The sequence below is a fragment of the Electrona antarctica genome, assembly GCF_951216825.1.
Source record: "Electrona antarctica genome assembly, chromosome: 10".
Lineage (NCBI taxonomy): Eukaryota > Metazoa > Chordata > Actinopteri > Myctophiformes > Myctophidae > Electrona > Electrona antarctica.
Window position 1 is genome coordinate 46,714,585 of NC_136791.1, and position 11,820 is coordinate 46,726,404.

The window sequence follows — 11,820 nt, forward strand, 5'->3', positions numbered from 1 at the left end:
ACGGCTGAGACAGAGGACTAATGATGGATCAGGGTTGAATGTGCTGAGCTGAGGCTCCGTCAGATCTCCTGATCTGCTCTTCTTCTTTTCTGCTGCTTTTGGAGCAATTGTTCACAAAGTTGTGTGGAGTTGGTTGTTTTACACCGTCCGTCACTCAACTTTCCCTGATTGGCTGTGAAAAAAGCTGATCTGAATGGATGTAGGGTGGCTCGATTATCAACTAATCAATCGTTTAATATATCAATTAACAGCTTAATTGTTATTGTATATTTCGTTGCACAACAGCGATGCAATGCGTTGTGACTTGTAACCTTGTAGTTTAGATCAAGTCGGATATATATATATTTTTTTATTTGAAATGTTTTGCCTATAAAATAGGGATTGATTATTAATAGATTCATTTATGTACGTATCGATTATAATTTTTAATCGATTAAATCAATTTGTTTAAGTTGCACCCCTAAATAGATTCACAGTACAGAAGTAGGCCTATTCACAAAGTATTTTCATATGCTTTCACCACCATATTACTAATATGTACATGCTGTTCCTTTGGACCATAACAGGCACATGATACAAATGCATCACATTACAACCATTTTGTTTAAATACAGAATGAATCACATCAATTGTCTTTCGCTGCCTGTGCAGCTGAATGTACTGTAAGTCATTCATGTGTGCTTTGAACAAAACAAAAACAATTGAGCCTTTGTTCAGCATTTTACAGTCCAAATAAACTGTCTTTGTTCAAATGGCAGTGTCGCCAAAAAGGAACGAGTACACTTACTGACTCAAAGTGTGTGACTGAACACAAAGTAACACTAGTTAGGAACAAGTGTTTAATATAAAGTGTTTACTTTGCCCCAGCAGTGTTTCCAAGAACTGAAGAACCAAGAAGTAAGGAAGACATACAGTTGTACTGTATACATCATTACATCTGGATACTGTAGAAGTGTAGAGCGTAGTGTACACTCGAATTATGTCATGTCAGTACACTGAACATTAGTCAGCATCCACAACAGTTTTGGGATTGAGGTATTTACAGACTAACCACAGCGAATATGAAAATGTTAGGGGTGCACGATTATGAAATATGACCGATATTTGATCTCCGGTTATTTGCAGGGTCATATCTGCCGATACCGATTCTGATCGATTCCGATATTATACAGAGGACCACAATGGACACAAGCCTAGGCCCTAGGGGGGCTTGGCCCAAAGCCTGTTAATAAAGTATTAAATCAATCAATAAAGAGCCTTTTTTCCAAGTGTTTGTTTTCACAACTGAATGACTACTGAATGAGATGAGTACACAAATTAAATGTAGAAAAAGAAACGTTTATTTTTGCTTAGGATTACTTAAGATTTTACATCATATTTGATTTGGCTTTTGTTCTAGACTAGAGGTAGACACTTTTGATTTATATTGAACTCATTGATGATTTTTTTCATTTTTAATTTAAAAACAATTTAGCTGGTAAAAAGAAAACCGATGAAATAATCTGTATTATTTTGAGACCGTTCCGATTCCGATATGACATTTTTATGACCGTTTCCGATTATGCTACCGATTAATCGTGCATCCTTAGAAAATGTATATTACATACAGTATCCACATGCCGCCTGGGTAATCTATGTCCATAAAACAAAAGCTATCAACAATGAATATGTGACTGAACACAAAGTAAAGTTTAATCATCATCATCCCCACCATAACATGAATTAGAAGAAACTGCAACAGCTAATTACTTACAAGCAGTATTTACATGCAGACTGTTTGTTTAAACGTAATGCATTCCCCCAATTGTCTCTCCAATTCCCCCGTTCAACAGTCAATCTTCCTGATGTCTCCCTTGTGCACTTGGATGGATCCCTCCATCTTCCTCAGAGAGTCCTTAAGCTCCTTCTCAAACCTCTCCCTCATCTCCTGATCCTGCATGTGTCTCCTACAGGTGAGTGTTGCTAATTAGAGCTATTCCATGTATCTCATCCACCATGTCCATGACTCTCCTTTCCTTTCTTCTATCTCACATGTTCTTTCTACTGGTATGTTGTCTCTCTTTTCCAGTATGTTCAGGTTCTCCTTCAACGCTGAACAAAGTTTGTGTAGTTCCCTTATCTCTCTGTTCTTCTCCTCCAGCCGTCTCTCTCTGCATCTTGGTGTTGGAGATCATGATGTTCCTCTGGATCTCAGGCAGGAGAACCTTCATCAGGTTTCTCTCTGCTTCCACTCTGGCCTCTGCTTCGTAGGTCTCTCTCATCTCCTCTACGTCCTGCCTGTGTCTCTCCTCCCTCTCTCCCCTCACAAGTACTGCCCTTCAACTCCTGGGGGCAGTCTGTCCAGTACCTTCAGGCGTATTTCCAGTGAGTTGTGATAAACCTCCTCTAGTACTGAATAATGGCTGTGGCTCTCCTTTAACGTTTGTCTCAGTGTCGTCATCTCTCTGTTCTTCTCCTCCAGCTGTCTGTTAAACTCTCTCTGCATCTTGGTGTTGGAGATCATGATGCTCCTCTGGATCTCAGGCAGGAGAACCTTCATCAGGTTTCTCTCTGTTTCCACTCTGGCCTCTGCTTCGTAGGTCTCTCTCATCTCCTCGATGTCCCGTCTGTGTCTCTCCTCCCTCTCTTCCCTCTCATTCTCTCTCTTTGCTCTAAACCTCTCCAGCTTTCTCTCCGTCTCCTCTCTTCTCTCAGACTCCCTCCTCAGCTCTCCTTCCAGCTCTCTTTTCTTCTCTTCGTCCCTCTCCTCCCTCACTTGTCTCTCCAATTCACTCGTTCGATGGTCGATCTTCCTGATGTCCCCCTCGTGCTCATGGATGGATCCCTCCATCTTCCTCAGAGAGTCCTTAAGCTCCTCCTCAAACCTCTCCCTCATCTCCTGCTCCTGCACGTGTCTCCTCTCCTCCAAGTCTCTCTGGATCTTTCTCTCCATCTCTCTGACCTGGGCCTCTACCTCCTGGTAGGTCTGAGTGCTGTAGAAGCTCTCTGTGTTTCCTGCCACCATTCTCTCTATCTTCTCCAGCAGCTGTGAGACCTGACCAGCATCGCTGCCGTCCGTAACGTTGAGGACGTGGCACCTGTTCCCACATTTCTCTACAAGCTGCCGACGTTCCCGACTGCCTGCATGGAGGAACTCCTCAGCACTCTGCTCTCGCACGCCGTCTGCGCGGATAAGGATGACCATGCTGTGTTCCCAGCAGCTCTCTCCAAACGCCTCCTGCATCTTCTCCATCGTCCCTCTCGCCTCTTCTCCGGAGGCCTCCGCCGGTATGACCAGGAGGAAGGCCTGGGGACCCGGGGCGGACAGACGTACGCACAGCCCCGCATCCTGCCTCGTGTCCTCCAGTGAGCGTCCAGAGAGGTCCACCAGCACCAGCCGTCTCCCGCAGACGTCCCCCTCTCTCCTCCTACTCCTCTGGCTCAGGTCAGAGGAGCTGGCCTCGGCGCCAAACACCTCCTTGCCCAGGATGGTGTTTCCTGCTGCGTTCCTCACAGCTACAGTCCTCCCCAGTAGCACCAGTCTCAGCTCAGACATGGAGGGAGACACTGGTGAGTCCAAAGTGTTGTCTTCTGCCACTGAAACGCAAAACAATGGAATAAATTATGAAACTACACCATATACAGTACAAACTAAACAATACAGTATACCTATACGTTATCACAGACAATTGTGGTGTCCCAGAAAACATTGTTCATAGAATCCTGTGAAATATTCATAATTGCTGTCCTGGGAACACAATGCATGGCCGGGAGCCGGGAGGTTCCCAGTTCGAACCCCGGCTCCCCCAGAGTTAGTGTCAAAGTGTCCTCGAGCAAGACTCTGAAACCCTAATTGCTCCCGATGTGCAGGTTGGTGCCTTGCATGGTTTCCCCCGTCATCGGTGTGTGAATGTGTGTGTGAATGGGTGAATGTAATGTAATGTAATGCACAATCTATGTAAAGCTCCTTGGATAAAGGCGCTATATAAATGCACCATTTACCATTTATTTACCAATGCACATGGACAATTGAGTACCACAGACGAAAAACAGTCTAAGTCCAAATTTCAGACTGACCCCTCCATGAAAAGGCCTCTTTGTCCTGAACCCTTATCTATCATTTATATATTATGGATCAATAGTGTGGACTTAGACTGTTATTCGTCTGTGGTACTCTTGGAAAAGAAAACTGGAACAAAAGAGAAAAAGGTTATAGGCATATTATTCCATTGTCTCTTAAATCCATACACCAAGGTTATACGTAGGCTACATTTAATGACTGTTTAAACCTTGTATAGTTTAATGTTGTCAGATGAACACGTATAATGTTCCTTGCTAGACTATTTGAAAAAGCATCATAATAGGCCTACTTACTATCCGGAGGTGGAGCCTTACTGCGTCTCCTCTTCATCACTGGTAGAGAGACGACTTCATCTGTGGTCTCTGCGCCCACTGCAACACAACACACACATCAACCACACAGTCCAGATGGAACCCTAACCCACTGCAACACAACACACACATCAACCACACAGTCCAGATGGAACCCTAACCCACTGCAACACAACACACACATCAACCACACAGTCCAGATGGAACCCTAACCCACTGCAACACAACACACACATCAACCACACAGTCCAGATGGAACCCTAACCCACTGCAACACAACACACACATCAACCACACAGTCCAGGTGGATTGCTCACCAAGGAGAGTGAAAGGCGAAAATGCTCATTGATAGAATCAACCATGACAGTGATTAGAATTATAATAGCCTGTCTAAAAGAAAGAAATACAAAAAAAATCCTCGCCAGTCCTTGTGGTGAAATCCTGCGTATGGATTTACATAAGCCAGCAACCCCTAGGTAAATGTTGCCAATGAGTATAAGCATTGAAAGTTAAGAGTTTAATTTATAACACATTTTAAAGGCAGGCTAAGAAACTGAATGCATGACTATGAATAATAAATCTTGAACACAAATTGAAAGAGTAACATGGACTCACTGTCTGGAGGAAGCCAATACATACTGCGTGTCCTCCTCAGTGGAAGAGTGGAGTCTGTGTTCTCTCCATGCTCTGCAACACAACATCAACAGTCAATGTATTGACAATATAGTAAGAAAAACAGAAAGGTGTTACTGGGCTATGAAACGACACTGGATGTATTTTTGTCAACTAACTTCCTGGAGGAATGTTGATGCTCCATCTCCTGATTGGTCGCTTGGGGCCTGCTGTAGAGGTATACTCACTCTCTAAAAGACAAGACAACTATTTATCAACTTACTAATGTTATAATGTCATACATGAGGAAATGTATTTCAGTTTACTGACCAGTCTTTTGGTCTGATTCAGTCTTCAGTTTCTCTAAACCTGTCTTCAGATCACAGATCTGCTGAGCTGCAATGACAGGATGAAGATGTACTTAGATAGTATTCAGTATTGAATGAACCACTGATCAAAATAAACAAGAGAGATGAGATAATCCAATTCTCACCAAGCTGTTTGTTTTCAGAGATGACATCATCCCATTCCCTTTTCCTCATCTTCAGCTCTTCATCTCTCTGATTCAGTTGTTTGTCTGTTTCTGTCAGTAGTTTATTACTGTTCTGCAGTTCTTGGTCTTTTTCTGTCAGTAGTTTATTACTGTTCTTCAGTTCTTGGTCCTTTTCTGTCAGTAGTTTATTACTGTTCTTCAGTTCTTGGTCTGTTTCTGTCCGTAGTTTATTACTGTTCTTCAGTTCTTGGTCTTTTTCTGTCAGTAGTTTGTTACTGTTCTTCAGTTCTTGGTCTTTTTCTTTCAGTACTTTATTACTGTTCTTCAGTTCTTGGTCTTTTTCTGTCAGTAGTTTATTACTGTTCTTCAGTTCTTGGTCTTTTTCTGTCAGTAGTTTATTACTGTTCTTCAGTTCTTGGTCTTTTTCTGTCAGTAGTTTGTTACTGTTCTTCAGTTCTTGGTCTTTTTCTTTCAGTACTTTATTACTGTTCTTCAGTTCTTGGTCTTTTTCTGTCAGTAGTTTATTACTGTTCTTCAGTTCTTGGTCTTTTTCTGTCAGTAGTTTATTACTGTTCTTCAGTTCTTGGTCTTTTTCTGTCAGTAGTTTGTTACTGTTCTTCAGTTCTTGGTCTTTTTCTTTCAGTACTTTATTACTGTTCTTCAGTTCTTGGACTTTTTCTGTCAGTAGTTTATTACTGTTCTTCAGTTCTTGGTCTGTTTCTGTCCGTAGTTTATTACTGTTCTGCAGTTCTTGGTCTTTTTCTATCAGTAGTTTATTACTGTTCTTCAGTTCTTGGTCTGTTTCTGTCCGTAGTTTATTACTGTTCTGCAGTTCTTGGTCTTTTTCTGTCAGTAGTTTATTACTGTTCTTCAGTTCTTGGTCTTTTTCTGTCAGTAGTGTATTACTGTTCTTCAGTTCTTGGTCTTTTTCTGTCAGTAGTTTATTACTGTTCTTCAGTTCTTGGTCTTTTTCTGTCAGTAGTTTATTACTGTTCTTCAGTTCTTGGTCCTTTTCTGTCATTAGTTTATTACTATTCTTCAGTTCTTGGTCCTTTTCTGTCAGTAGTTTATTACTGTTCTTCAGTTCTTGGTGCTTTTCTGTCAGTAGTTTATTACTGTTCTTCAGTTCTTGGTCTTTTTCTGTCAGTAGTTTATTACTGTTCTTCAGTTCTTGGTCTTTTTCTGTCAGTAGTTTATTACTGTTCTTCAGTTCTTGATCTTTTTCTGTCAGTAGTTCATTAATGTTCTTCAGTTCTTGGTCCTTTTCTGTCATTAGTTTATTACTATTCTTCAGTTCTTGGTCCTTTTCTGTCAGTAGTTTATTACTGTTCTTCAGTTCTTGGTGCTTTTCTGTCAGTAGTTTATTACTGTTCTTCAGTTCTTGGTCTTTTTCTGTCAGTAGTTTATTACTGTTCTTCAGTTCTTGGTCTTTTTCTGTCAGTAGTTTATTACTGTTCTTCAGTTCTTGGTCTTTTTCTGTCAGTAGTTTATTACTGTTCTTCAGTTCTTGGACTTTTTCCAACAGTAGTTTATTACTGTTCTTCAGTTCTTGGTCTTTTTCTGTCAGTAGTTTATTACTGTTCTTCAGTTCTTGGTCTTTTTCTGTCAGTAGTTTATTACTGTTCTTCAGTTCTTGGTCTTGGATCTTGGTCATTTCCAGTAGTCTTGCTTTTATAGAACATAAAGAACATAAGTTTAGATGAATCACAGACAGTTTAACTTCTCGTGTGTGCGTGCGTGTGCACGTGCGTGCGTGCATGCATGCATGCGTGCGTGCGCGAGTGCGTGTGTGCTTGTATTACTCTACTTATATGAGGGCCAAACGTTCGACGTAGTATAATTTGAGGAAATTATTATGATTGAGGACCATTTTCCAGGACTTCACAAGCAAAATGTTTTATTTTATGGTTACAAATTATTTGGGGGGTAAGGCATAGAATTATAGGAAAAGATGTAGGTTGGGTTTAAGGTCAAAAGATGAGACATTTAGAGGTTTAGGATTTAAACTTAATCGCACACCGCCGGTGTCGTGCACTGAAAACATCAGATCTACAAGCTCACAACGTGTCTGTTATGGCCCTATGTGGCCTCTTATTGTGTTTTAACCCTCTTGACTGATTCCTGTGATTTCTGTGCCCTATATGGTGATTGGAGGGTGGAGTCAAGTGGAGATTGGAGGAGTGGTTTGGTGTTTGGAGACACACCTGGGCCTCATCTCCTAATCAGCCAGTCATTATACACTGAACACCACTTCAGCCCATTTGCCATCCGTCACCTCCATGTGCTGAATCCTTTGTGTGTAGCTAGCATTTCATCCCTGTTGAGTCTGTAGGCTGTGTGCCTTGCCATATTCTGCTGTGTGCTTAATAAGGTAACTTTATTTACTTAGTGTTTAAAGTTCAGACTATAGCTATAAGCTATCTTGTAGTCAAGAAATGTCAAAACATTTCTTGAGTGTCAATCCAAATCAAAAGGGAAGCAGGTAAGGGTGTGCTGCCATTTTTCTTTTGTCTCCCTTTTTTTACTCTGTTTTTATTTAGTCAGGGAGCATAGACTTGTAATTTGTTTTGGAGTAGTTTTAGGATTTCCTTTTCAGGTAGGGCGGGGTTTTGTTTGTTGTGTTGGCTTTGGCCACCCCGAAGATTTATGCTCCCCCTATTCTTCAGATACTGTAAAGATCCATTATTTCTAATAAATGTCAATTATTATTTTGCTACTCTGGTTTGGTTCCTTGCTAGCTATATGTGTTACTCCTTAAGCCTCTAGACTCCATATAAGGTCGTAACAGTGTCTCAGCACGACACGTTGTGAGAACAACGACAACACAAACACTGTCTAAAAACGTTATTGTCCGCAAAATTATAGTAATACAAACGTGTGTGTGTGTGTGTGTGTGTGTGTGTGTGTGCGTGCGCGCGTGCGTGCGCGCGTGCGTGCGCGCGTGCGTGCCTTGATTTCGTCGACTAATACTGTGACAATTTTTTTTCGTAGACTACCTTTTTTCACTAACTAATAAGAAATGGAAACTAAATGAAGCTATGATGACTAAGACTAAGACTAAATGACAATTTTGTGAACAAATAAAAAGTAGACTAAAATGTTTTACACTTTGTTGCAAGTGTAAATTCAGTCATTACGATGGCCTCAAGGCCAGCCGAAATACATTTTAGTCGACTAAATCTACTGTATTGTAGATTAGTTGACTAAAATCGTATTATATTTATTCGACTAAAACTAGACTAACACTAAAACATTACAGTTGACTAAAATGTGACTAAAACTAAATTAAATCTAATTAAGAGACTATGACTAAAAGTAAAATCAAAATTTGCTGTTAAAATCAACACTGCATAGTGTGCGTGCGTGCGTGCTCACGCACGCACGCGCGCGCATGTGTGCGTGATCATAATTGTGACTGTCACTAAATATAATATAAGTATATTAATAAAGTTTAACATCTAGTTTTCGTTGAGTCTGTTTTTTATCCTACTTACCATACACATGAGCTGATCTCTGTCTTCTATCCTTCTGCTCTGCTGTCTCCTTGCTGAGGTACCGTTTAGCGTCATCGCTTACTATACATAAAGAGAGTTCAACTGTGTTTTAACAACAACTCTTCATCATGTTAAACTGACTGGATAATAAATACAAAGAACAGGCATGCAGGAATCTGAACACATCAGATAAAAACAGACTTTGTAAACTTACTGTAAATATTATTATGTTATAGTATTATATACATTATTATTGTGTAAAAATAAGCTGAATCATTGATTTGTGCGTGCGTGCGTGCGTGCGTGCGTGCGTGCGTGCGTGCATGCGTAAATACATTGTAACAATCTGCCTTTGACATTGAAAGGATAATTATTGCTAAAGGAAAAAACAACGGGATCATCGTTTTAACTCTGTGGCATTTTATGTAGAAGCCACAAAAGGATATTGACGAAACAAAATGGCAAGCAACATACACAGTTCACTTTGGGAAACAATATCAAATATAAACAATAAACAGAGTTCATACGGCGCTAGCGGCACGCTACCGCTCGCCCACAGTATTATGAATAGCACCCGCGTCGTTCCTCTTCTCACGTGCACGCGACTATAGAGTCTTTTAAAGTTCCTCATAATCCACACAGAATGAAAAGTCTGCTCCACGCAGAGCGGCGAACGTTCGGGGTACTATAATCCAACTATATAATCTAGTATTGACGTGACGTCTCTGTCTGTCTCCACGCACACTGACAACTGTGATTCCAAGCGATCAATATCCAACGGCAGCAAGAGCGCATTCTTAATGAAATAGGTCTTGTTTTGTATTAACTTCATTCTAAGAAATCAGTCAAAGAGATGACTTTTATACATTATGACGACTGAGGCCGATTCTAAAAGAAATGTCTTCTTCTGAATCCTAAAAGTTTTCTGAAAAACCTATGTTTCTATGTCAACCTTTTTCATGTCAAGGACCCCCAGAATTATCTGTATTTGGCTGTGGATCCCCAACTGAAAATATTTTTTTCCAGGGACCCTCCAGAAGCAAAGATTTGACTTAAAAACGTTTGCTCTGAAAGAATATATATATTCAAAGATTTGCACCACATTTTCACGATTTTTCCAAAATAGCAGATCTACAAGCTCGTAGCACGGCACTCTGTGCCAAGCTATGAGCTTGTAGATCTGCTATTTTTCAATAGCTAAAGTATAACATAATGCTTAAAACACAAAGGGGTTCCCGTCCTGAATGGGTTAAGAATTACCTGTGGGATTTAGGTTTATCTATATGCAAATTACGCAAAACAATCCATTTAAAGAAACGTTAGACTTTAAAATCTCAAGCAATAACGAGAATAAGATTTAACACTTGAACGTAGAAATCCACATTCAGTGGGAACATTAATACAAATAACAGATCTACAAGCTCACAAAGCGCTGTGAGTTTGTAGACCTGCTATTTTAACGAAGAGATTTGGTGTAGAGGGAAAAAGTGGTCCAAGTACAGAGTTAACTCAGGTCTGTTTCACTAAGTATAGACTAGAGGGTTTCATTGTTTTAGACTCCTTCAGTTTGTATTCTTCTATGGAGAAAACCTGATGTAAATCTGAAAACACATTGGAGGCCATGAAGTAGAATTGATTTGATACTCACACATGGCTAGTTCACGTTCACATTCATCAGTCATAAAAAGAGAAAACACATGGTTGGAATAGTTACAAAACTGATCCTTCACCAACAGAAAGATGACTAATAATTAGCAAATTGTTAAGGAACCTGAAATATGAAATGCAATAATGGAATAGTTTAAATGAATCGACTAGCTTGATTATTATACAAGATAAGACCTTGCTTCATATATCATAATGATTCAGCATTCTATTTTCAACATTCTAATTTAATTTGTGAAGTGACTAAATATGTACTTAGAGACATAAATTATATTAAGGTTGAGTGTATTATAATACACGTATAAGGCGTTACAACACTTGTTGTATAATGTTTGTAATTATGCATAACAACTTATAACAAGGTTTATCAAGTATTGTAACGTATAATCATATAATTTACAAGTGCTGGTCATAATGCATTATAAACTCAGTGGAACTGCACATTATAACTACCAGGTAACACTTTACTTAAAGATTGGCTCTACAAGATAGAGTCCCAAATGTGTGAAGTGATTAAATGTCAGTTTACTACTTGAACCCCAGCATTCCTATTCTGAATGGAACGTTTGCCAAAAATAACCGATCTACAAGTTCACCACGTATCGAGTTGCGACGCATTGTGAGCTTGTAGATCGGCTATATTTGGTGTAGTGTAAAAAAGAGCGTACCAAGTACAATTGCAACTCGGGTCAGTGTTACTAAGAGGGTTTAAATGTTTTTCTTAGTTTACCAGCAACATGACTGGCAGTGGTGGAAAAAGTAATCAATTGTTTTACTTAAGTAAAAGTATCAATACTGCAATGTAGAACTACTTCGTACTAAAAGTAAAAGTCCGGAATTCAAATTGTACTTGAGTAAAAGTACAAAAGTATTTGCGCCAAATGTACTTAAATTACCAAAAGTAGAAATAACTCACTATGCAGAATGCCCCATTTCAAGTTTTCAAATGTATAAAATATTTAGAAAATAGCAGATCTATACAAGCTCACAATGCATTGCATCGCGGCGCATTGTGAGTGTGTACATCAGCTATTTTTAAATGGCCTAAATGTATATTTAGTGGAGTAGAAGTAAAGGTATTGGAAATTGCAAATACTCAAGTGAAGTACAAATATCTCAAAATTGTACTTAAGTACTTACTTAGTTACTTTCCACCACTGATGACTGGAGCTGCTCATTGATATG

At 39.6% G+C, this 11,820-nt stretch overlaps 1 protein-coding gene across 1 annotated transcript; it reads right to left on the bottom strand.

Annotated features, from left to right (window-relative positions):
• Positions 1–1,676: 1,676 nt before the first annotated feature.
• On the bottom strand, positions 1,677–5,590 carry LOC306930860 (uncharacterized protein). Its single transcript, XM_079511956.1, has 7 exons — positions 5,477–5,590; positions 5,314–5,379; positions 5,163–5,234; positions 4,987–5,058; positions 4,354–4,431; positions 2,307–3,576; positions 1,677–2,150 (listed from the first exon to the last, which is right to left on the bottom strand). Exons 1-7 carry the CDS (start codon positions 5,523–5,525, stop codon positions 1,973–1,975), a joined length of 1,785 nt encoding a protein of 594 aa, XP_079368082.1. The 5' UTR covers positions 5,526–5,590; the 3' UTR covers positions 1,677–1,972.
• Positions 5,591–11,820: the final 6,230 nt, after the last annotated feature.

Coding starts and splice junctions, on each gene's coding strand:
- LOC306930860 (XM_079511956.1), bottom strand. CDS start 5,525: ATGAGGAAAAGGGAATGGGATGATGTCATCTCTGAAAACAAACAGCTT. Junction 5,380..5,476: donor CTCTGAAAACAAACAGCTTG/GTGAGAATTGGA, acceptor CTGTCATTGCAG/CTCAGCAGATCTGTGATCTG. Junction 3,577..4,353: donor TAAGGCTCCACCTCCGGATA/GTAAGTAGGCCT, acceptor TTTGCGTTTCAG/TGGCAGAAGACAACACTTTG.